General features: G+C 42.7%; 1 protein-coding gene across 1 annotated transcript in view; it reads left to right on the top strand.

Moving 5' to 3' along the window:
* The window catches only part of ARHGEF26 (Rho guanine nucleotide exchange factor 26), a 114,925-nt gene that overhangs the window by 55,109 nt on the left and 33,798 nt on the right, over positions 1 to 26,018 (top strand). Inside the window, exons 7-11 of the mRNA XM_037046697.1 lie at positions 8,926 to 9,078; positions 11,802 to 11,931; positions 15,361 to 15,435; positions 19,740 to 19,829; positions 23,899 to 24,053. Coding sequence (XP_036902592.1) covers positions 8,926 to 9,078; positions 11,802 to 11,931; positions 15,361 to 15,435; positions 19,740 to 19,829; positions 23,899 to 24,053 — 603 coding nt within the window. The remainder of the gene's footprint in view (positions 1 to 8,925; positions 9,079 to 11,801; positions 11,932 to 15,360; positions 15,436 to 19,739; positions 19,830 to 23,898; positions 24,054 to 26,018) is intronic.

Here is a 26,018-nt window from a genome sequence, read left to right as displayed (position 1 = left end):
TTATGACTTACTTTATATGTGTTCCTCCTTGTGGGTTGAAGTCTGACTTGAAATATCACTGGGGCTACCTAAAAAAGGTCTGGAAATAGTGCCTGAAGAGAAATGTGTCTTCCCCATGCTGATTTTATTCCAGAACAACCAACCCACAATAAAAACTGGGGCTTCAAGAAAAGACTTTTTTTTGTTGTGCTTGACTTTGTTCCAGTAGTCTATAAATTTATTCCTGGTGCTGTTTCCAAGCAGCGACCAAGAATCCACATTCTCCTGGTTGGTTTATAATTTATAATTTAGACTCCAACTGCATTCAGAAAAGGCTCAAGGCAACTTACAGTAAATGGCATAGGCATAATGAGGCTGTTTAAGGAAACGGGGCGGGGGGGGGGGGAGATGAAGGGAGATGACATGCCCAGCCACCTCTCCTTGGTGGAGTGACTGTGAGTGAGGGTTGTGCACAGTCGTGCGCTTTCATGCCACCAAGGTGACAGAGTTGCAGAATTGGTTATGTAATTGCCATCTAATAGGTCCTCAGAAATCATAAACCTTTGCTAGGTTTTGCTTTCCAAGAATTTCTGCCAGGCAGTCAATGTGTTAGCAACACTCTTCTTGAGATTACAAGCTCTGTATTTCGAATTGCATGGAAGGAGCATAGACACCCACCTTTGATATTTGCCAACCAGCAGAGCCATTCACTGCCACCTGACCTCAGCCTGGCCCCATCGTGAGGACCCTGATGAGGACCCTGGTGAGGACCCTGGCCCCATCGTGGAATCATTAAATCAGGCCTGCTAGATACTTGCTTCCTGTTACCACTCACTGTTCCTCGCCCTGGAAGAGGGCACTTTGACAGTGGGGCGAGGCATGATTGGTATCTAGTATTGGTTCATTCAACACATTTATTGAGGGCTCGATCTTTGCTGGGTCCTGGAGAACCAGTGGTGAACCGGGCATACTTGGTTTCGGCCTTCAAGGTCATATATAAAATTGGGGGTAGGGAACATTTTCCATTAGCTGTAAATTAATATTGTGCTCAAAGAAAGAAATTAAAACCTGTAGAACTGTCCATAATAACCCAGAGCATCCCCGGCCCATGCACACTCACAGGCTTTCATCTCTTCAAAGGACGTTGTGATAAAGAGTGCTGGTTGGCACTTGCTTTCCGGCATTCATTGATGTTATCCTCCTTTCTGGGAGAAATTCAAATATGGGTGAATGCATGTGAGTAGCACAGAAACAAAGGACCAAGCACACAAAAGGTTACCATGGGAACAAGCCCCTTTCTTCCGTTTATTTTTGTGTGGCAGATTCAGATGATACTTGAAATTCCCATTGTGAGTAGAAACAGTCTCATGGCATTAAAATTGCAGGGGGGGTTAAAATATCATTTTCCTCTCTTTGTGGGGTCTTGTTTATATTCCTTCTAGCCTGGGCACTATCAGTGTGAGGAAGGATTAAGGGCCCCGGAACCTTAACTGGCACAGCAGAGTCTCGGGGCACTCGTTCAGTAGTCCTTCTCTGCTGCTTCCTTCCCTAGACCACAGCTCCGCCTGCCTCCGTGGGCTTTGCTCTGCGTCTCCAGCCGAACGTGCCTGTGGGGAGAGAGCTGGGTTTAAACCAGGAAGGCTCTGTGTTTTGTGATATTAAGAATAAGAAAACCCTGGTTTATCTCTTTCACCTTAATCTCTTATCACGTGTCCAGGCTGGTCTTAAAGGCATGATAAGAATCTTTTCACAAAAACCACCCTAGAGATTTTTAAGGATCAAACAGTAGCTATCAGGATGGGAATGTGGGCTACCAGAACATTTTGGTTTAGAATGTTTTTTTCCCCACATTCCCAAACACTCTCGATTTAAACCATTATCCCAGTACTGTCAATCCAGAGATAAAATTTCAGAAGCAAAAGTAAAAGTAGAATGGAAGAAGACACAGACTCTATTAAGGAAGAAACCTGAGATCTTGACCAGACTGAGATGTAGGGTGCACTCATTGAGGAAACAGTTCTCTGTTTTTGTGAAATTAACGGATCTCCTGTCAGTGTTACTCTGGGGAAGGATTCATAGGTGCATTTCATCTCGTTCGTCGTCAGTTCTGGCTGGGTGCTGATTGCTGCCGGATCGCCAATTCTGCTGCCCGAACGCCAGTTCTGCGTCCGGGCGGTGCCACATTCGGTCAGCGGGGCCTGCCGCGGGACGGTGGCCGTGCTCTCGCCATGCATTTGCTTTCAAAGAAATTCCAAGGAATAGATGCCGATCTTGAGTGTCAACCTAACTACCAAAACATCCCCGAAGAAGCCCCAAATCTCACTTCTGCACAGCAGAATGTAAATTCATCTCGGTAGGGTACAGAATGTTCTGCTGATGTTCTGTTAGGAAAGTGTTCCCAGCAGCACATACTTTGCTGCCACTTAACTGGAATGTTTCTTTGTTTAGTGAAGACTTTTCGTTACATAACAGCAACTTAGACATGGGAAACCTGCCTGGTATGTTTTGTGTCTCCAGCCTGAGTGGATGGGATACTGCAGCTGCCGAGATTGACAGCTCATCGAAGTGAAGAGGAAGTCCAGGAATGATTTGAGTTTGCTTCAGGCAGATGGATATTAACGAAGACGAAGTACCTTGAACGGGTGCCGTGCTGAGAAGGGCACGGGGCAGCGCTGATTCTAACCAGAGCCCTGCTTTCTGGACTTCCGGAGAGAGCTGATTGCTGAGCTGCCCAGCGCCGCCCCCGCCCCCCTCCCCGACCTGGGAATCCTCACTCCAGCAGGTGGGGGAGGGGCTGGCCTTCAAAGATTCGCAGTTACGTGCAGCTGGCACTGAAGAAATTTGGTCATTTTAGTGACCTTACTTGACAGGATTGTAAAAGTGTGTGCTGGGAGTGTGTGTCTTCACCGGTGCACCTAGCCTCACCCTGGACTGTGGTCAGAAAATATACTCTGGCTTCATTTACCAGTGAGTAAAGCAAGGTGGATACTGACCAGTTTGTGGGTGTTCTACTCTTGGTAAAACAGAAGTAGAACAAAATTCCTTGAATAGGTTTCCTCTTTCTAGTTCTCAGATTAAAACACAAATTTGATTTTTTCACATCAAATATATGGCTTTCTCTTATGTTCCAGGTACTATGGCCAGGGTATAATAGTGTTGTACAAAATACACATGGCCCCACGTCCTCTAGTCCTTGCTAACAGAGACACATGCAAACAAAATCGGAATATAATTAATCACGATCATAGAAGGGGTACCGAAGGATAAGCATAGCAGTTTATAAAGACGTAAAATACGGGAGCGTAACCCAGGCCACAGGGGTCAGAGAAAGCTTCCTGGAGGAGGGGAAATACGATTCAAGGTTCGAAGGAGGAGGGAGACAAAGAGGAGGGCAGCAGGGAACAGGGAGGACCAAAACGAAAACCCCCAGCGTTTCGCAGGGTCCCTGTAATCCCGTAACTGCTCACACTGTGCCAACCGGGACCAGAACACATCCCTGGGTGCAACCAGGAACCTTGGGTAGTTGTTCACTCTTCTGCCGTCCTGCTGGTCTTGCTGCAGCATAAATCTGCTGTGAGAGTCTTTCCTGTGGGTGTCCATAATTTACTTGCTGAGACGATGCAACAGCTGGTCTTCTTGGAAAAGTAATAATACTTCTTTTTCTGTCCAGCTGTTCATCTTCTTGCAGGATGTCCAGTTGGAGGGCTGGTCAGTAGAAACAGACAGGCAGTAGCAGCAGACACCTGTGAGCAGAGGCCAGAGGTGTTCACGGGTTCTGGGCTCAGAGAGGCTCTGGCTGAGGGTTCAAACTGAGGCTCAGTCATTTTGAGTTTTGACATGAGGTCCCATGGTTTTCTTATGTATAATATGGGTATAGTGGCCATTTCACAATGCAGGATTGATTAAATTAAGTGAGGCGGTATATGGGAAGTATGTACCACTACACTTAGTACAAGGAATGGTGAAATCATTATTATTTGCTCCTTGACATCCTCCAAAGTCTGCCGTCCTGTGCTAGACGCATGGAAGTAGATTTTGCAGTTGACTAAAACAGATTTGTTGTCTATGTTAAGTGTTCATTTTCTCTGTGGGTTGTCGAATTTACCTTAAAGTTTTCAAGAGCTACCAGGAGCATTTGTATCTGACATGTCCATTACACTGCCAGTTGAATTGGAAGAAGGCTGTGAGTGATGGTGTGGGGCGTGTCTGCCTCACATCTGCACACCTGCAGATGGGACTTCTGCCTACTACACACGGGAGAAAGTGAAGATAGCAGAAGTACACGTACTGAGTGTGTCAGGAGCGGCTACCTCGCTGTCGACTTTGTTTTTTCCTCCCAAACGCAGTGCCACTTTTAAGAATATCACTCGATAAAGCAACACAAAAAGCCTAAAGAACATATAGCCTCTACAGTGCTGGGAAATGCTGGAGAAGAGGTTGTAGTAGGCCATGAGCAAGCTCTTCAAACATGGGCTTGCAGTTATCATCCTGAAGCCCTGCCTCCTGGTCTGACCATCATCGGCGGAGGGAGAAGGTCACCGGGCTGGCTGCGGCTGTTGGAAGCACTCCTGTGAGGTTTGGGTGTGATTGTGGGTGACGGTGAATCAGCAGACTGGGCTCACTCCAGTTGCTGGTTAGGAGTCAGTGTCTTCAGGAAGCCTTTCAGGTTATCAGAGTTTCCTCAAAATCTAGACTTTAGGGATGAGATTAGAATTTTGGTAGAAAAAAACAGGGAGAGGTTGTGTAACGTGACTGGTTGTAAAACATGGTCATCTGGGTAATGCTACAAAGAGGAAAAAATGAAGGAATGTATTGTCCCAGGGAAAAAAGTTGCAACACTGAAATGTATTTCCATTAAACAGTTATCCTTCGAGTTAGCCAAATAACTCCCAAATTCATTTAGGTCTCATCCAGGGAACCGGAATGCTTTTAACTTGTGCCTCGGATGTGATGTGCACCGGCAGCTTTCTTGGTTAAGGGAATACTGCTCCATTCCTCAGTAATAACTTTCTTGGTCTTTTTGTAGCTCCACGTACTTAGTAAAATATGCCGATTTGCCAAAATAACCAACAGACAGTTTAACACAGAAAGCTTTAAATTGTGTCTTAATTGTGCTAATGTCAAAATAAAAGATGAGTGACTTGGTTTATATAAACAAATATTTATATAAATATTAGTAGCTTAAGCAAATATTTCATTAGCATTTTGTTTTTAATCTTGTACTTTGGCAAATCTTGTACTGTGATAAATGAATTTTCCTTTTCATTGGGAAAAGCCAAGTTAGTGTTGTTTTTGGTTGTATAGTTGCATTCTTTCAGATTGTAACACTTTGCTAAAGACAAGAAACTAAAAGATATTTGCCTCTAAGATATTTGTTTCTTGGATTTACATGATAATGACCTTATAAATAGTTTCTTGTTTTTTTTAGTTGTCTTTGAACAGTTTCTTCAAAGATGCTTGGAATTACAATAAAGTGCAAGTAGTTTGCATTTACAGGAAAACTAGCTAAAAATGAACTAGTCTTGACTACATGCTCCTTAGAATTGCTGTGGCTCAGAATTCTCACAGATGTGCATTTTCAGCTGTTCATCTGACATCTTCCAGACAATAGCAAACTGTTTCCTTCTTGCTGGACCCCCCTAAATCCCTGATAAAGACCCACATTGATTTCCAGGAAGAAACCTTAGCCAGAAATCCCAGCATCTTCCTCCCTGACTTCCCCATCCAATGAGTTTCTCCATTCTCTTAACTTTCCCTCCAAACTGTTACCTGAATCTGTGTCCTCTCTGTCATTTCTCACTGCCAGGCTCTGTCCTCACTTGCCCAAATTTGCCGTCTCACTGGCGTGCTTGTAAGTCCGTCTCTCCCCACTCATCCCTGCAGTGTCCCGATTTCCCCTGTCTGATTGGGTGGCTTACTGGCTTCAGTACCTCTAGCAGATTCTCATTGTCCGCTGACTTAAGCCCGAACCCCTCAGCATCCAGTCACACCTTTGCCGTCAAGCTCTGGCCTGCTTTTCAGCCTCAGTCCCTGCCTGTGTTCCTCCTCTGGTCCACACCTCAGCCTCACTGCCGTAATCACGTGTCCTTGAGTGAGTTTCACGTCCGGGCCCAAGATGTTGCCCCTGCCCAAAGTGCTGTGCCCCTTTGCTCCAATACCGACATCCTCATCACTGAAGACCTGCCTCACACCCTTCCTCACCTGCGATTGCTCTCAGCCACTCTGACTTCAGGGCTTCTCGTTGTGCGCCTCTGCAACAGGTCGCATGCTGTAATTAATTGGTTCCTACCCTCCATGGGCCACTCAGGAGGGAAGGCTGCTTTCTCTCGCAACTTTCATTTAATGAAATAATTTCCCTCTGGCAATAACTCAGCAGCTTCTGTATTACTTCTTGGTATTGTACTGTCTTTTCTTGATACACGCTGATGTTGGCACAGAGACAGTGAGGCTGAAATTTTATCTCTCTGTATATACCCAGCCCACAGATTTGAAAACAGGCACTCAAACAGATATTTGTACGCTACCGTTCACAGCAACGTTATTCACAATGGCCAGAAAGTGGAAGCTGCCCAAGCATCTATCAACAAATGAATGGATAAGAAAAATATAATGTCTGCAGCTAAAGGAATATTATTCAGCCGCAAAGAGAAATAAAGTTCTGATGTATGCCTCAATACGGTTGAACCTAGAAAATATTATACTAAATGAAATAAGCCAGACAAAAAGCACAAATATTGTGCGATTCCACTTTTGTGAATTGTTTAGAATAGACACATTCATGGAGACAGAATGTAGGTTAGAGATGATCAGAAGCTGAGGAAGAAGTGAAATGGGGAGTTATTGCTTAAGGGGTGTAACCTTCTTTTTAGGGTGATGGAAATATTTTGGAAATAGATCATGGTGATGGTTGCACAACATTGTGAATTGTACATTAAAAATAGTTAAAATGGCAAATTTTATGTTATGTATATTGTACCACAATAAAAATGCATAGTTTATGTAATTACAGAAAAGAAACTACCACCAGTACCCTTATGCACATATGTCCCAACCTGCAGTTATAAACAAGAGTGTTCTCTTTCTCTCTGATCTATGTCTAGCATTCTTCTCTTTCTAATATATCATACATTTCTGGAAGTCAGGGACCAGTCTATATAAAAAATATCCTTTAAGAAATGTAGCTTTCTTTTGGGAGTTTGGAGATGGTTATTTTTGAAATTGCTGGAAGTTTTAGGATGGAAGTTTTTTTACTTGAACATTCATAGAGTCAGTCCTGACCCAGTGACAGGAAGCTGCTGACTGGGACCTGGGACACACCGGTGTGGTTTCGGGCCTCTTGTCTGAGAACTGTGCAGAGTGACCCTCGAACCCTCGAAAGGGAAGGCAAATAGTCCAGCAGAGTCTGCTGTAGGTTTTTCCCCTGCAGTTTTAAACAAGGGGCTTGGATGACTCGGCCCATTGTAATCTGTGGGTGGGAATCATATTGATTATTTTCTCTAAGTTATTTGTTAAAGGAAATGGAAATGTAGGTGGTTTCGCAAGAGTATAATGATTTTACCCTTCAGGGAGTTAAAATGTATTTGTGTTTGAGCTCCTACAGAAACTTTAAAAGACAAAAAAGGTAGTGATGAAAAGTTAATAATACAATTTAAACTAAAATGAGTTTGATTTGCATGTAAGTCTTTAAAAACAAAGCCTCTTAATATCTCGACTCTTTTATTTCTTAGTACCAGGCTTTTCTTTGAAAATAACTGAGATATAAATGTAAGAAAATGTTAGCCCATATTTACTATTATCTTGTATAAATTTCTGTTTTCTCATTCACGGTCGGCCTTGAATTTTTGTATGAGTCCAACCAGCAAACTGGTAAGGAGCAGTGATGTGCTTAATGCCAAAGAACTTACAGAAAACCAAATTTCCCTTCCATTGCTGTTTCAGAAGCCAGCGTTAGAAATTACTGTTCATTTCTTCATTACATTTTTTTGAAAAATCATTTGGTCCTTGTGTGATAGTTCTTTCTAGTAGATTTTCCTCCCATTCCAAACTCGGACAGGGTGTGGGCTCTGGGGCAGTTCTCACACGTTAGTGTTTGTTTGAATCATCTGGAGAGCTTGCTGAAATGCCGGGTTGGGGAGGTGGCTGCTGAGACTGTGCATTTCTCACAGGGGCTTGGGTGATGCCAGTGCTGCTGGCCTGGGGGCTGTGTTTGGAGCAGCAGCGCTCTGGGCGCGAACCTGTTTCAAATACGTGACTGTGAGGATCTGTTGAAATTGGATGTGATCCTTGGTTGCCAGATAAAATTCAAGGTGCTCATGCAATATTTGACACATATTTGTACTAAAAAAATTGTTCATTATTTATCTGAACTTTAATTTTGACTGGACTGGACACGGTATCTGCACATACAAATACAGACCTCCTCAGAGTCTGCCAGCCCTCAGTTGCAACCTGAGTTTTTCATGAAGACACTGAAATGTCATACCTGTTATTAGATTTAAAATAATGCCGTTACTTTTATTTTGAGAGAAAGGACACTTAGAATTAGGTTTATGTCAGACTTGTTTTTTAAGCATTTATTTAGGTGTTTTGCTCTTAGGCTTTTCAACATAATAAAATACTTAAACATCAACCTCCCCTCCCCTAATATCTAGGGAATGTTTAAAAAATAGTGAAATCTGTGTATTCCAAAATATACCAGGAAGCATAGAAATGAACTGGATCATCAATGTTTTAAACCAGCTACTTGAAGTATAAGGTGTTAGGACAGGTTTAAATGGAAACACGTTTTGACATTTTTGGCTTGTATCTTTTTGAGTCAGTACTGGTACTGTTGATTTTTTTCAAACCCTGTCTGAAAACACCCCCCAGGATAGCCTGTTATTAAAGTATGGGAAAGAAAGCATAAACGCTTTTCTTTGTTTTGTTCTGTTTTTTTTTTTCCTTCAGATTCTTTACGGAGCTGGAAGCAAGGCACCAGAATAACATCTTCATCGACGACATAAGTGACATTGTGGAGAAGCACACGGCGTCCACGTTTGACCCCTACGTGAAATACTGCACCAACGAAGTCTACCAACAGCGGACGCTGCAAAAGTTGTTGTAAGCTGTGTTGAATGTTACAGTCTTCGTTGTCAGAAATTAATCGGTCTCTTAAATCATATTTAGTAACGCCTTCCGATGGGTGGTTTCCAGGGAGAAACCTTTGAGACAAGTCACTTTTCCAGGACGAGCGTGTTTGAGTAGAAAAGTCTCATCTGTGGAGAATTCTCTCTCTAAATCAATGACGGAATTAGAGTGTTGTTTTTCTTACTTTGGCTTTTAATTATTGTCATCATCATTTCAAATGCCCCAGTTTTTCTGAGCCTTTAGTTAACTGGCTGTTAAGTATTTTGCCTGAGGCTGAGAGGGAGTTTTGAAATGGGAGGAATTAGTGTCTAGGATCCCGGGTTTTCTCTGTCACTGTAATCTTCCTCCATTCAAATGACAGCGCTATTGACTTATTTGGAGGAGTTGCTGATTGTCCCCTTGGGTAGTGGGGGAAGGGAAGATCTGAGGGAAACCAGTGGGGGGGAAGTTCTTAAAGATTTTAATTATGAAACAAAAAACAGTTAACCTGTATATTCCCTCCACACCTTTCCTTGTCCTATTTAGGTTCCTGTGAGTTTTGGTGTGATACATACTCCATCTCTGTCCTTAAAAGACTCGGTAGTTGCTCAGTAATGTCTGTGTTTATTTTCGGGGGCCTTGTTTATCGCACTGGTTTTACGGTGCAGTTGTACACTGCTGTGAACTCACTTTGGGCCTCCTGGCTGTTACCGTTCCTGTCCCCTCCTATGAGTTGCAGCATTTGAGAACTTTGCATGGAAGTCTGGTCCACTTCTCTGCAATGTGTGAGAGCCTGTGGTGAGGTTGGGCTTAATGATGAGCGATCACCTCTCGGCCGGCTGCTTGGAGAAGCAGCTCCCCCTTTGGTGAGAAGGGCTGATATGCCCCTTCCCCCTCTCCATCCTTATGAAGGTCTTGGATAGGATGGTGGGAAATCCCGCTGCCAACTCCAGATGAGGTTTCCAGAACAAAGCAGGGTTTGTGGGCACTACCGATGTTTGGAGCTGAGTATCTCTGTGTTGTGGGGACCGTCCCGCACGTCGTAGCATGTTCAACAGGACCCCTGGCCCTGCCTGGAAGATGCTGGTAGCACGCTCTCACCCCAGTTGTGACAACTGAAATGCCTGCAGACATTGCTGAATGTCCCCTGTGGGGAAATCATGCCCCTCATTTTTCATACCCCCACCCCTGCTGAGAACGGCTGATGTCCCTGTTGCTCTGTAGCGGTTAGAACGTGCAAGTTATATGTTTGAAAACAGAGCCTGAAATTAGAGCTAAATTTGAACTTGTTCTCACTTTTTTTCAGGATTAAAAAATGTGAGTAGGAAGTGCTGTACATTATGTAACTCTTAAGAAATTAAGGTTTTATTGAAATGAGCTTAATGATGCCACCCTTTGAGCTTTCGCCTGGGAAATCAGTAGCTGTGTTTTCAGGAGCTTTGTTGCAGTTGCTGTGAATGTACTTTTAGGACAGTGACATTCAGCTTCAGCTGCAGTTTGGAAACTCCTGGGAATCTGGAAACAAGCAAACAAACAGAGCCCAGCACCCGTTCCAAACTCTTTACTCAGACTCTTTGGGAGGGGGTGGGGGACTAAGTGATTTAAAGATGCAACTGGTTTTGAATATGATTCTTTTCCTTTTAACTTTCTAAAAATCATTTCAAGCTAGCAGGAAGGAAAAGTTAAAACTCCTCATTTTGAGAAAATGCAATTCAAATGTTTCTGTGATTTTTTATTTGCTATTCTGGGTTATTTCCTAATTTATTTTTAGCAGACGAGAACCAAATCATTTAATTTTCCAAAACAATAGATATCTATTTAAAAAGGTCACAACTGCCACTGCTCTGCCTCTTGGCCTCATCCCTGTCCTTCAGCGTGGCGACACCACACACAGGATCATCCCTCCTGCCTTTGCAAGTCCCAGTGGGGCTCCTGCAAGCTCCTCTCGGGGTGGAGTGAGGTGAGGTGGTAGACGCGGAGTGAAGGCACCCACTGAAAGTTGGTTTGACTTCTGTCTTTACCAAATACTAGGTCCGTTATTTGGCAAGTTTGGAACCTTTCTGAGGCTCCATTCTTTTTGGAATCCCCTCTTGACCTACCTTAAAACTTATTTGGGTGGTTCCACCTAAGGTCATATATGTCAGTATATCTTGCTAAATTCCATTAAGTGTTGGCACAGTATTATTACGGTTTCTATGTCACTGGGAGAGAAGAAATACTCTGGCTGACGATAGTCTGGAGATTTTCTGTCTTACACGCTTTGAGAAAGTCCAAAAGCCTCCTAGTTAATAAATACAGTCTGACATTTCTTTCTTAGATGATTTAGGGCTAGAGAAGTGGCTTAAAACAAACCATTTGTTATCTTTTTAGGGAATGTTTCTAGGTTATCGGGCATGAGGTCTAGTCTGTGTACTCATGTGCAGTCCATGTGTCCACCGTCACGATACCATTGCCTCCTCCTTTACTTCCCACTCCTGTAAATTCCTAGCTCAGCATGTTCGTACGGCTACCTTGAACCCGCATCTTCTGTTCAATGTTACTGTAAAAGCCAGAGAAGCCTTCCATGTCTACCTACGTAATTATGTGTTCATGTTGTTCCATATATTTAAAAATCATTGATAAGATGTGAATTTATCACAGCATTTTATACTTCATGTTTAATTGCTTCCTAACTTGACGAGATGGTGCACTGAAGTTTCTTCTTCGTTTGTCCTCAGAGCCACCAATCCCTCTTTCAAGGAAGTGCTGTCGAGAATCGAGTCCCACGAAGACTGTAGGAACCTGCCCATGATCTCGTTCCTCATTCTGCCCATGCAGAGGGTGACTCGCCTTCCCCTGCTGATGGACGTAAGGCCTGACCGGCGGGCTCTTTCCTCTGTGGATGGCTGTAGTGCTGTGGATCTGATTAAGAAAATCATTCTCCTTTCCCTGAAATTGATGCCTAGCCCCTCTCTAAAATCTCCTGATTAAGTTCGGTTGGAAAGTCTCTCTCTTGTCTTATATCTTTGGAAATCATCTTCAATTTAGGCTTGTGAGGTCACTAAAGAATTTAGATTGTGTGACTTACTCAACATTGGAATGGGAGGAATACTGACTTCTCGAATCAGGAGTCCTGGATTCCTGTTCGGGCTGAGCCACTAGGCCTGTGACCTTGGGCAGCTCACTCATTTGATCTCTCTGGGCCTTAGTCTCCTGAGGTCAGTCACTACGACCCCTTCCATGTAGTGCTCAAGGTGCTTCCCAGGGAATGAGACTTCAGGACCACAAGGCATAAACTTGCCCCTGCCTTGCAGTGTACAAAGTGGGCATGGGAAGTCCAGCTTCCTTCTTATTTTAGAGAACATTCACGAGGAAAACAAGTATTGATTTTGAATAGTGGCTGGGAGGAGTGAGTGAAGACTGCCTGGGATAGAGCGCAGCTGGGAGAGCGGGGGGCTGGTGGGCTGAGGGGCCTGCGCACTGGAAGGGCTGGATCTGCATGGGCATCCGTGAGAGCAGAACAGCCAACACAGCTGCCGCCCAGCCACGGGGGCAGAGAGTTCATGATCACATTGAAGTATTTGTCATAGTTCTATTTTAAAATTGATCATAATGTTAATAGGGCAGTTTTAGCTTACTTGATTTGTACAAATCAAAACACAGGATAAAAATATAGCAAAAATTATGACTGGATAAGGTTACAAAACAAATTATATTTTCTGTATCTCATTACCAATTCTAAGATATATTCTGAAATAGCATTGGACTTTTTACAGTGAGTCAGTTTGTTGGCTCTTCTGTGTGGTTTGGGGGAGTTTTCAGTGGTCTTCTCAGAATTCACAGCACCCCACTGCTCTCCAGGTTCACCTCAGCCTACTTACCACCTCCCCCCCTTCCCATCCATTACTTGTAACTTAGAACCTTCTTATGAGTGTTGAAAAACTGGCAGAATTTTGAAAATTTAGCTCTCTAATTTTTTTAGATTAATCCTTATCAAGGATAGAATGCAGCCAGGTGATCAAAACCAAATTTTGACTTAGAAAAGGTTTATTTTCAGGTTCCATCCTAATTTGTTCCTTCCCCACGCATGCCCCGACTCTCCCACTCTGCGTCTTCGTTCACACTGTTCTTGGCCTCCACTTCTCTCTCTTCCATTTCCCCTCGATGAGAGCAAGCGCATCTCTGAAGCACTGGCCCCAGTGTGCCTTCTCTCACAAAGCCTTCCTCAGGGCCCCTCCAGCCAGATGGAGCTTCCTCCCGGTCCCATCACCCGCAGCACTTTGGGGGAGGGGACTCTGACATGGAAACTTGGGGTAGAGAAGTCTTTCCGCGACAGAGTAAGACAGATCTGGGGACAGACTCTCTCTCTGCCACCTATTATGTGGTTTGAGGCAGATAATTTAACTGCATCTGAAAATAAGGATAATGGGTACCTACACATTTGGCATGAAAACAAATTAAATAGTAAATGTTAAGCCTGACAATAGACAATGTTTCTTGACTAAATTAATATAATAGTACAATAGCTTGTGCTGAGTTATATTGTGTTTCAAAACTTGCTTCAAGAAGGAAGTACTGTGCTTTCTTCTGTAAGATTTATCAGAAGTAAAGAGTCACTTTAAAAAGGTTTGTGTTATGTAGGTTATAAAGCTTTTTATAAAACTATGAAATGTTGAGTTACACAGGGAAATATTTTAAGCTTTACTATTTTTAAATAAGAAATAGGTGCTTTCTAAATGTGAAATTTCTTGTTACGAATTTTCAGGGTCCTTTTTTTCTTCTAAAAATGCATTTTAGCCATATTTCCTTAAAGTCTGTGGGTCACAATCCCTCAGTCCCTTATATTCTTCCTCTGCTTCATTTTGAAAACATTGCCTAAATAGATTAGACCCACAAAATCTCATATATTTGTTGGAGATTTATTCCCTTATTGTTCAGTGGGCGCTGAATGTTTTGGGGTCAGAGGCCCTTTTGAGATTCTGAGTAGAACTGTAGTTATTCTCTCTAGAAAATTCCATATGCACAAAATGTACATGTTCCTGCTCTCAGGAACACAAACCAGTGTTTTTCAAACTGCTTTAAAACTCATTAGTGGGTCATAAAATTGATTTTTGAAAAACGAGCAGTTTAAAACAATTAGAATAGAACATATAGTACATAATGTGTACATGGTTCATAATGTACTTAAATATAATTTCAAAAAAAACTTGTTTCCGTTTTGTATGTTGTACTGGTTGTGGTGTTAAATGTGTTGAATTCCGCTGTCAAGTGGGTCATTGTCAGAAAAACCCGGGAACCATGAATATAAACCCACAGATGGCTCTCCTTGTGTTTGTCCTGACATCCCTGACACCTGAACTCATATGGCAACCTGACACCTGAACTCAAGGTTAGGGGCCTGGTACTCATCTGCATTTCAGGGACCCGTGTTTGCTAGGTCCCAGCTACCTTCCGCCTTCACTTGATGCCCGTTGTCGTAATATGCTCTCATGTATCAGAATCTGGCCCCTGAGGCAGCATGTAAATGTACTTCAAATGTTGTCTCTTCAACTTTACTTCACTTGGAGATTTAGTGAAACTTGTTTGCAGATGATTTAAGCCTAATTGAGTGAACATTTTTAAACAATTAAAAGGGTTTTGTTGGTTTTGAATGGGTGTAGCTTCACAAGTTATAGGTCATTCGGTTTACCTTGAATTGACCTCTTTGAGCTCAATTTTATCCTCACAGAAATTGCAGCATAAATATATCAGGGGAGAATTTAGCAGCCTTTATATCTTGATCTTTTATTTAATTGTGTCATCTACAAAACCAGTTAATTTTTAATGATGATGATGATGATGACAAAGTAATCTCGTTATTTATTGAGGGCCTACTGTGTGCCAGACACTCATAAAGGACTTGACATGTGTTATCATTTAACCCTTGCAACCACACCTGGTTACATGGTTGGTCCTGAATTTACCTATGAAGAAACTGAGGCTTACCCAGGAAGGAGTCATGACCTGCCCAAGGTCAAAGAGTTAGGAAGAGACAGAACTCAGATCTGAAATCAGGTTTGTCCGCCTCCAAAGTCTGTCCTCTTATTTAACCACTTCCTGGATGGCCTTGGATTCTGTATATTTAATGACCGTTTCCTAGTTTTCTAATTGGATATTAATGTCATTGTCACACCCATCCACAGTATTATGTTCAGCATGGGTAAGTTTGCTATGAATAAGAGGTTATGTCTGGGTACTGGTTTTATTGTACTGAATAAAATAAATCAGTTGATTTTTTCTTCTTTTACTTTGTTGCAGACTATCTGCCAAAAAACACCTAAAGACTCTCCGAAGTATGAAGTCTGTAAAAGAGCCTTGAAGGAAGTAAGCAAGGTGGGTGTGGAGAAGCTCATCGGGCAGGCAACCATTCAAACAGCTCGGGAGAGAGTGCATCCGGCTTTGATGCTGAAAATTTGTAGATTCTCATAGCCATTTGCACAGCATTCTTTAGGTAGCTGAAAAACAAAATGATGTCTGCTATACTCCAATGAAATGCTCATGTTTACTGTGTCAGCCAGTCTTGCTTTGAGGGCCTATAGACATCTCATTTTCTTGTGGTGTCTGAATGGCTGTTTACTCATTCTCTCATTAAATAAATATTTATTGCCTCTCAACTACTGTGCCAGGCGTAATGCCAGCCCTTGAAAATACAGTGATGAACGAGACAGTTGTGGTTCCAGCCCTCATGAAATGTGCCGTGTAAAGGGGAAGGCAGATGGTAAATAGGAGTTACAATAAAGGGTGGTGAGTGACAAGACAGGGAAGAAATAGTAGTGTTTAAGCTAACCCTAAAGCAAGAATAGCTGTAAACCAGGGAATGGGGAAAAAGAGAATGTCTGAGATGTACAGAGAAGCTCAAAGGCAAGAAAGTGTTTGGAGAATCTGAAGACCTGGAATGTTCTCCATGTCGCTGGAGAGCCCAGTCACAAGTCTAGGAGAGAGTACTGGGGAGCCACGTTGGGAATTGTCAACCTCATCCTAAGATGATGCAGAAGCTGTAAATTCATGGGTTGTCAAGGTGACCAATTATGAGGGTTTTTTATAGTTGATTAGGCTAGACATGGCAATGATGCATACCGACAGGATAGAAAGATGGTGAGAAGCAAACCTATAATTTGGGGGAGGCAGGCATGGAATAGAGATTGAAGGGGTGAGCATACTGGGGTCAGAGGTCAAGGAATGTAGCCTCTGGCTTGGCCAGCGAGACAGATCCTCCTACTTGTCTCTGCAGTAGAAACACGGGAGAAGCTGATGAGTTCCACTGGGGATATGGATATGTACTGAGATTCCTATGGGATGTCCAAGTGGGCTGAATAAATAAGGCAGGAGCTCAGTGGAGAGTCCGGACTTGGAAGCACAAATCTGGGAGTCATCAGCGTATGGAGGGCTTTTCAGCCTGGGAGAGTGGCTGAGATTACCCAGAAAGAGTATGTGGAAGAAGAAGAGTAGTGAGTCAGATACAACCGTGAACAACAGCAACATTTGTCTTGTTTAGAGAAAAGGAGACTTGCAGATCAAAACAGAACATACCAAGGAAGAGGAAAACCGTAAAGCTCTGGCAAAATAGCAGATGGTTTGGTGGAAGGAAGGTCAGCCCTATTCAGTGCTCCCGAAACATGAAGTGAGATAGTGTGTTGGGTTTGTCATCAGGTGGGTGTGACTCTGCAGTGATGGGTGAGGGAGCAGGTTGGAGTGTATTAAGGAACGAGTAGAGGATGTGTGCCTGCAGCCAGCCAGCAAGGGTAGCTAGCTCTTTCAACCACGGGGCTGTGAGTGGGAAGAGAGAGAGCTTAGCTGACAGGGAAGTGAATGAGGGTGTTTTGTTGTTTGTTTGAAGACGAGATAAATAGGGGTATATTTAACTGCTGATAGGAATATCCAGCTGAGAGAAAGCAATAAAGGTAAGTTGGTGAGGACACTGAGTGGGCTAGGCATGCAGGCAAAGATGAGGATGGCATCAGAAGCTCCCTAAACATGAGAACGCTATGTATTTCCACCCTTGAGGTCGGTGTGTCTTTGTACCACTTTTCTGTAAAATACTGTTGAATCTTCTTTACATTGGCTCAATTTTACTTATCCTCATCCTCACCAATAATTTTTAAAAATCACAGGTTTTATGAGCTACTTGTTTTTCTGACATTTTTGTATTAAAAATAAGTTTATCTTTGTCTTAGTTCATTTGAGGACAAAATACTGTAGATCTGGTGGCTTATAAACAACAGAGAGGTGTTTCTCACAATTCTGGAGTTTGAAAAGTCCAAGATGGTGCCAGCATGGTCATCTGAGCACCTTCTTTCAGACTGCAGACTTCTTACTGTGTCCTCACAGGGCAGTAGGAGCCAGGAGGCTCCCTGGAGCCTCTGTTACAAAACAGTTAAAATCCCGTTCATGAGGGCTGTACCTAATACCATCATCCTTGGGGGTTAAGATTTCAACATCTGTATTCGGAAGAGATACAAACATTCAAACCATGGCAACCTGTCAGCCACTTAAATTCACTTCTTGCCCCATCGGTGATCTGCACATCCCACTTTGGAAGCGGTGAAGCAAAGAAACTGCCTGACAGGTGTGAAGTCACCTACGGCCCTGCTGCCAATGGGTTTTTGCTCCGGGAACCCGAATCCTGTGCTGCCTCCCTGCAGGAGTCGAGGAGGGGAGTGTCTCTGGGAGGAGCTACTAGAGCAGTTTAGCCTTGAACATGCAAGAGATTTGTCCAAGTTGATGTGGCTGCTCTTGAGAAGTTGAATTCACACAGAAGAGAGAAGAGAGAGGTAGGAGTTGAACTGAATTGGGAGTGGTCGTTAACTTTTTTCAAGCTTTCACATCCCAGTTACAGGAGACTATTTCGGTCCTTCAGGTATCTCTTATGAACCTAATCCGATACTGGTACTTTTAGGAAAGGTTGGCAGAATGAGGGGGACCAGTGAATTGCCTTACCTGGATACTGGAAGTGTACAAAAGGCGCTCCGTGAAGAAAAGCTGTTCCAGTGACTTGTTTTCTTGTTGGGCAGCATTTCTTTCTCTCTGTTATGAGTCATGAATATCAGAATTATCCCCCTAGTCTCCTGGTGGAAATCACTGATATGCCCAGCTCAGGAAATAATTTTTGCATTTGTGAAGGTCGCTGCTGAAAGCCTACTGGTGGCTTCTCCTTGCACTTAAGACTACAGTCCAGATGCCTTAACAGCTTGCATGCTCTGACCCTGGCCTGCCTATCTAGCTGCATCTTGGGTCAGCTTCCTGTGTCAGGGTCTCTTACTTTCTCAGGGACACCAGCACTCTTCCATCTTGGCCCTTTGCTCATCATGGTCCACTCTGCCTGGCTCGCGGCTCCTTCTCTCCTTTCCTTCAGTTTTTGGTGAAGATGACCTCTCCAGAGAGACCTTCTTCTCCACCTTCCTCCTCTCAACTCCCCTGGGTTTTTTCTTTGTTTGTTTGTTTGTTTTTTTACTTTCAGATCTCAGTCTGTAATGATTGTGTCTCCCTTCCGCTCTTCCATGAGAATAAAGATTGTGTAAGCACTTTCAGACGCTTACAGAGAATAGCTCTTTGCTGCTGCGGCTAAATGTAGCAGGGCCATTTGTCACATTTGTCAAAGTGGGTGAGGTCCCTTTTCGGCTGGATGTCACAGTACCATGATTTTTATGGAGGTTTCATTATGTAGGCATGACTGATTAAGTAAGTCATTGGCCATTAGTGATCAAGTCGATTTCCAGCCGCTGTCCCCACCCCCCGAGAAGCTTAGGGGAAGGGACTGAGAGTCTGAACCTACATTCTAATCTCTTGGCTGCTTCTCCTGTCAGCCAGCCTCATCTCATGTTAAGGGCTTTCCAAAAGTTACCTCATTAACATAAACTCAGGTGCTGTTGAAATGGGCGTGTTATAAATATCCTATTATAACTAAAGATGTCCCTATGGCTCCTACTAGGAAATTACAAGGGTTTTAGGTGCTATGTGCCGGGTAGTATGGACAGAGACTAACCATGTATTTCTTATTATAAATCACAACATCACAGGTGTTCACTAAAGGACCGTATGCATTTTGGTTGTAGACAACTTATTAGTTCTAATTAAAGAGAATTTCCTTAGCTTGGCCTTCCTTGAAGAATCATCAACCATTGGGTTCCACCTGAATAAAGGCTTCCCTCTTTCATTATTCTGTTTACCAGTCATATGCATTGCACGTACCACTCTGTTTAGAACTTGCCTTTGATGTTGGTAGTCTGCCTGCAGCTGCTCAGACTTGGAAATGAGGAGGAAGGTGCACATGCCCTGAGGCCACAGGAGGAGGTTCCCTTGAGTAGAGGTCAGGAGGAGGGGCAGAGGGAAGGAGCAGGAAGCACAGGGACCTGGCCTGTGGGAGGGACCTGTGTGTGGAGGGCGTGGTGGAGTAAGAACACATGAAAAACATACGTCCCTGAAAATTTCCAGGATAATTTTTCCCCTGTCTTCACAAACTAGCAATGCCATTTCTAACTGAGTACAAAGGCTTCACTGTGTAAACCTGAGAACTTGAACTGTCAGAAATGAGTCTCTGGAGCTTCCCGAGTGCTAATTATTTCCTGCAAGAGATCTGCTTTTGAAAGTGAGGTTTCTCTCCTTGACCTCTCAGCCCTCCTGTTTCTCTGTCTTCCCAGTTGGTTCGACTGTGCAATGAAGGCGCTCGGAAGATGGAGAGAACGGAAATGATGTACACAATTAACTCCCAGCTGGAATTTAAAATTAAGGTATTCTCACACTTTTACATAAACAGATTTATTACGGCTCTTGCTTAAGTCTTCTGAAAATAGAGAGGCAAGTTGAGGGCAACAAAGTGGGTAGGATTTGGCGTTTCAAAGAAGGGCCATAAATTGATTAGAGAGAGGCCGATAGAGGGTGCAGCAAATGCCGGGGACAGTTCCGTTCTTGATCCTGCCAGACCAAGTGACCTCCCTACAGGCCACAGAGTCAGGGGTTATCTAACTAGAGCATCCTGCGCCCCCCAGCCCCGAGGAAGACACCAAACTTAGGAAAAGGGTAGTTAAAAATAATAGAATTTTAGAATGGGAAGGAGAGTTTTTCAGTGTACTCAGAGTGTCCTGCAAACCAGTGGTATCCCGGAAGCTGGACTACAGTGTTCTCCCGAATCAGATAAGGATGTTCCTCGTCTGGTTTGCAAGACAAGATTGTTTGTGGATTGTTCTTTGCAAATTTATTTTTCTCCCATAATTCTTTATTGACTACGTGCTGCCTGTTCCTGCTAATCTGATGCTGCTTGGAGCAGGTGACAAGGGGAACAAAAAAGAAAGTGACAATTACTGAGAAATCTAGGCCACGCTCAGTCCTTTGTTGGTGGATAGCTGAGTTCTGAAAGGATGTGAATGCTCACAATTGTGATTTTTGTCTTATGACCTGTAAATTTTACTGAGCAACTTAAAATGACAGGTCATGTTTTTTCTATAGTAAAAGTGTTCCTAGTCATGCAGTGGTTAATGATCAGCGTTTCATGGCCCGCTGCAGAGAGCAGATCACTGGCCTGTCATACAGTGTGGGGACCACTGTACAGTACAGCTATGTATACCCTCTTATTTTACACATGAGGAAACAAATGCCCAAAGAAAAGTTCGTTGTTAACAGGTTCGCTTGGTGAGCGGTGGTAGAATCAGGGCTGGGGTCCCGATGTCCTGACTTGCAGATCAGAGTAAACTCTCCCCCCACCACATCTTGACTATAAAGGTTTAGGGGCAGAAACAGGATCCATAATTCTGCGTAGAATAGATGACGATGGGTACTTGTAAACTCAATACAAATGCATACATACTTTTTTAAATAGTTACAGTGTCCTCATCCAGAAATTCACAGCAATTTCAAAACCCATCTTTCTCCCATCACCCCCAAAGAATCTTGTCCTTCCCTGCAATTGGTCTCTGATTATTTTAGGAAATGCCATCAGCAGCAAAAGTAAAAGGAGCCTTGACTTACCAGTTTCTCCTGGGAAGTGCTGGTGTCACCCCGCAGCCAGCAAGGCACCCATCAGTACACGGCTAAAATCACCAGCACGTCAGCCTGGACCACCAGCCTTTCTCCCTTTGCGTGCTTCCCCCGCACTTGCCTCATCCTAGCCCCGTGCCCCATCAGGTCTCAGGCATGAGTTAAAACACAGCAGAATCTTTTTCCTGCCACCAGGGCCCTCCATCTCCCTGAAAATTTTGGAGTAGCTTAGAGCTGTGCCATGTTGCAGCTGACGTGAGCCTTTGAGACAGTTTTATTCAGGACAAGGACACAGCGCTGTAGAAGACAGCTTGGTAGTTCGTCAAAAAGCCAACCAGAATTACTACATGACCCAGCAGTTCCCCTCCAAGGTACATACCCAAAAGAACTAAAGGTGGTTGTTCAAAAAAAAACCCTTTACATCAATGGTCATGGCAGCATTATTTATTATTGCCCAATTGTGGAAACAACCCAAATATCCATTAACAAAGTTGGTGAAGTAATAAAAAAAATGTGGTATAGCCATCCAATGAAATAGTATTTGGCCACAGAAAGGGATGAAGCCCTGGTACATGTTACAACATGGATGAACATCGAAAACGTTAATGCTGAGTGAAAGCAAATGGACTCAGTATCAATAGGTCATGTATCGCATTAATTCCATTGATGTGAAATGTCCAGAATAGGCGAATCCATGGAGGTAGAGAGTAGAATCCTGATTGCCAGGGCCTTGGGGGAGGGCAGATTAGAGAGTGAGTCCTTAATACATTTGGGGTTTCCTTTTAGGGTAATGAACATGTTCTGGAATTAGGTAGCTGTGATCATTGCACAGCATTGTGAGTGTACTGAAGCCACTGACTGAATCATATACATACTTTTAAGTGGTTAAATTATTAATTTTACATCAATTTAAAAAATATTTGCTCATCACTGTCTCTTCCTTGTCTCACTGGCCCACAAAATTGGTTGAATCTTATGCTGAGGCTAGTTTTCTAGGTACCAAGGAACACAAAAGTCTTTTTCCATGGGAATTGTTGTATCAGTACCGTTAGGGGTATATTTTTGTTCATGGATTCCTTTTCTGGGTTTTGAGGTGCACCTGGATTCTGGTCTTAGGGTTTCTGAACTCCAGGACTGCCCACTGAGGCTTGTTCAGATTTTGGTGTGGTCATTTTCATAGCTGCTGTTCCTCCCCGCCCCAACACTGAATGAGTTTTATCTCCTAACAATCAATTCTGAAACAAACAAAAAAAAAACACATAATGTCAGATGTTTGTTCTCAAAAGAAATAGACCTATTGAAAGCCACTCTCAGTTTTAGATATTCACTAGAAATTTATTTGCATCTGGTGGAGTATGCGGAGTCCATAAAAATCAATGTATTTTAAAGACAAGACAGTAATTTGAAAAACTTTCTTTCCCCACTTCCTAAACTAAGAGTAGCCATAGGAGGTGGCACATACACTGGAACTTAAAACTGCCCTTGGTTCGCCGGGTAGGGTTCCATGCAAGAGCAAGTAGCTCTGTGGTCCAGCAATTACGTACCTTCAGCGGGACCAGACCGGACTCTCAGTTCTTTGTGGCGACCTCTTGTGTGCTGATGGGCTCACCAGTCACCCAGGCACTCTCTTCGTCTGTCGGCACTTTAAGTTTCAGCCATTCCTGTTGGATAAACGTCTGATTTGAGATTCGGAGGCTGGAAACTCGATGTACTCACTTAATAGCAAGTTTTGAAAGTTTGAGGTCAGCCATAATCTTTCATTCTTTGTAAACCTCCAGGAAAGCAGTACATAACTGATGAGGAACCTGCTTATAGAAGTCTTTTATAAAGTTTTAAAAAAATAAATCCTTTCTTAGCTTACTTCCTTCCTTCCTAATATCTCCAATTTCCTATAGCTATTTTTAATCATTATTCCCCGAAAAGGATGACATTTGGTTGCACTACACTTCCACAGTTACACAGTTATGTTTTGTGTGTCCAAGAACTTTGGCTCATTTTATGGATCTAGTTTTTGTAAGTCAGCTTTTTGGCAGTAAGCACTTCTGGTAACTTAAAAAAAAACAGAGATATCAAGGGTAAGGATTATTCTGTGGTTTTGAGAGTTTTTCAGTTGGAAACTGAAAAAATTTTTTAAAACTATGTAATTTCTTGTATCCAGCCTTTTCTGTGGGATTAAGATGGATTATTTGGGGAAAACTTTGTTATCCCAACCAGGAAATAGCATGATGCTTTCAGAAGTGAATTTCTATGAGGAAAACTAGCATAAACTTAAGAACAGGTGTTCTTCAGAATATGGCTAAGAATTAGTAGACAAATCACACATTTGAGAGGACTTTTTCCCTTTTGAATAAAGTCTGTTTAGTTCATAAAGTAAATGTAGACTTTTATATTTGTTGCTTAACTATAGTTATCTATATTTTCCTGTATGTTTAGATTCTGACTTGTGAAATGTAAAAAACCAGCAGTTGTTACTGATAGATTTCTTTCTGAGGCTTTTTGGTTTTAAGTGACTCCTTCTTTCTCAGTTGAAAGTTAATAGAGTTAACATGATACTTTCTAGTTGACCCAGTATCAGTTTTATATTGAGTTTTAGTTACATATAGGCAAATTAGTGTTTTTTAGTATTGGGAAATAAAATGCTCTTTTTCATTTTTTATTGGAGAATTACTATACTTCTCTAATTCTGTTTCACCATAATATACCTAAAATAATGATGCATGCCATAATATGTATAATTTGTTTGTTCGTAAGGTTTATATTTTACATATAATAACCTTAAAAGTACTCTCGTTTGGCTTTGGGTGCTGAGTTTTTCTCTTTCCATAGCCTTTTCCTCTAGTCTCCTCCTCCCGGTGGTTGGTAAAGAGAGGTGAACTGACAGCCTACGTAGAAGACACTGTACTTTTCTCAAGAAGGACGTCCAAACAGCAAGTGTACTTCTTTCTCTTTAACGACGTGCTCATTATCACCAAGAAGAAGAGGTACGCCTGTCTGTGGGCTTGCTCCCTGTCTGTCCAGTTTCGAAGCTCTGCCATTCAGATGCTTGTTAGAAGTGATCGTTCTTTAAAAGCTGGAGGTGTTAGGTGTGTTGTTTCTACACATGGAACCACAGCAGCGTCTGGGCTTCATTTTCTTTAAACTACCTGCACGGCTGAGACCTGAACCCGTTAGTGGTATCAGCATTCTGGCCAGGCTGTGTTGAGCTTTTGCAGCGTGCAAACCCATGTTCTGAGCATTTCATACATTTCTATTACTGAGTTCTCATGACATCCCTCGGGAGGGAACGCTGTTATTATTCTCAGTCAGCAGTTTTCAAACCTCTTCTCTGTAGGACCTTTCCTCCGATTGAGAACGCACTGGGGCGCACGTCTAGTGCTCCTGGTAATTTAATTGAAAATCCACTGCTCTTTGTGATTGGTAGTCTGAAACGTTTCCCTGGGACTGGGAAGATGTTCACGACCCTCTAATACTCTCTTCTTAAGGAAATATAAAGTAAATCGGCCGATTGGCAGAGGGTTATGCCTCTAACTTCAGACTTCTGGTTGTGTGCTCATGAACTGCTCTGGGGAGACATCCAGGAAGAATACTGTGCGAGCAGGCGTGCGCTCACACACACACATGCACACACACTCCCCTCAGCTCTGCTGTTCTCGAGGGAACGTTCTAACTATACTCAGTATATGTAGGACTGTAAAGTATTTTCCTGCTGGTCCTTTATGAATATTCCACCTTTCCCAGAGTGTGAACTTAAACATGAGTCTGTGGTGTGTTATTTCCACATGGGAAGGCGATGCTAGTGAGGAGATTACTGGCATGTAACAGAAGCAGGGGTAGTTCATAGGGGACAGTTTTGACAAGGCAAAGAGACTCCTGGAAACAGGCTTCTAGGAATATGCAAAATACGTATCAAAATTTACCGTAAAATATTTATTTCAGTTCCATTTCTGACTTGCTGACATGTTGGCCTGAGTAGTCAAACTCGGTTGAAACTGAGGTTGAACTTCTCTTTTTGCTCCTTTTAGTCAGACCGTGTTATGAATGGTTTCAGCTGTCTGGCTGCCTTGCTGAACTGACCACTTTGGATGGCCTGTCCTGAAAAGCCGTAATACAACGATGAGGGTTATTTTTCATACTTAGGAAAAGAGTGTTTCCGTAACTTTAGGAGAAAAATGATTCCTCTTACCTTGGGTCCGTTTAAATAGTACTAGGAGTTAAGTGAATTTTATAAATAAAGGATTGGAGAGACATTACAATTTGTGTATTTTTATGTTTTGTTGGTTTCCTATGAGATAGTGTGTTTTCTTGGCATTCTTCAAGATGTTTTGTTTTTGGGGAAGAATAATTATATATATATGACTCTTCAAATGCCAGAACCCTTGACTTCTAACATTTTCCAGCTGTTGGAATATTGGCTCTGTCTCAGTGGACCCAAAGCTTTATCTCAGCTTTTGATTTAACAGTAAAGTGTATTAAACCGATTTTAAACAAAATGTAGTTTTGATTTTGATATCTTCAGTGACTTGGTGAAACCATTAAGGGTATCTAAGCCCGGATAGTACAACTTTTATTCTTGGACTTGCATAGAACTACCCAATAAATACAGACTTTGAAAGATGGAATTAAGATATATGCTGTTCTACTAACTGGAATACTTTTCTCTCCATAGGAGATTTTGCCATTACATATCATGTTGCTTTCCTAGCTATCCCACACATATTTTCTCAGGTAAATTTGAACTTGTATTATAATAAAAGGAACAGCAGAATATACAGCTCCAAAGGAGAGGGCAACCTAACTTTGCCTTTCTTGAAACTGGAATTTTCTTGCCCTTACCATGAGCTCATCCTGCTTCGAAGGTGCCCTTGACTCAAAATGGCACTGAGGCTCAAGTCGTCTAACCTAAGCATGTGGTGAGAGTGACAAGCAGAACACAGAGGCCAGATAAA

This window comes from Sturnira hondurensis, unplaced genomic scaffold (assembly GCF_014824575.4).
Source record: "Sturnira hondurensis isolate 20B ecotype Veracruz unplaced genomic scaffold, ASM1482457v3 Scaffold0005279, whole genome shotgun sequence".
In the NCBI taxonomy this organism is placed as follows: domain Eukaryota; kingdom Metazoa; phylum Chordata; class Mammalia; order Chiroptera; family Phyllostomidae; genus Sturnira; species Sturnira hondurensis.
The sequence above is the reverse complement of the archived record's forward strand: the minus strand, read 5'-3'. Positions and strand labels throughout refer to the sequence as shown.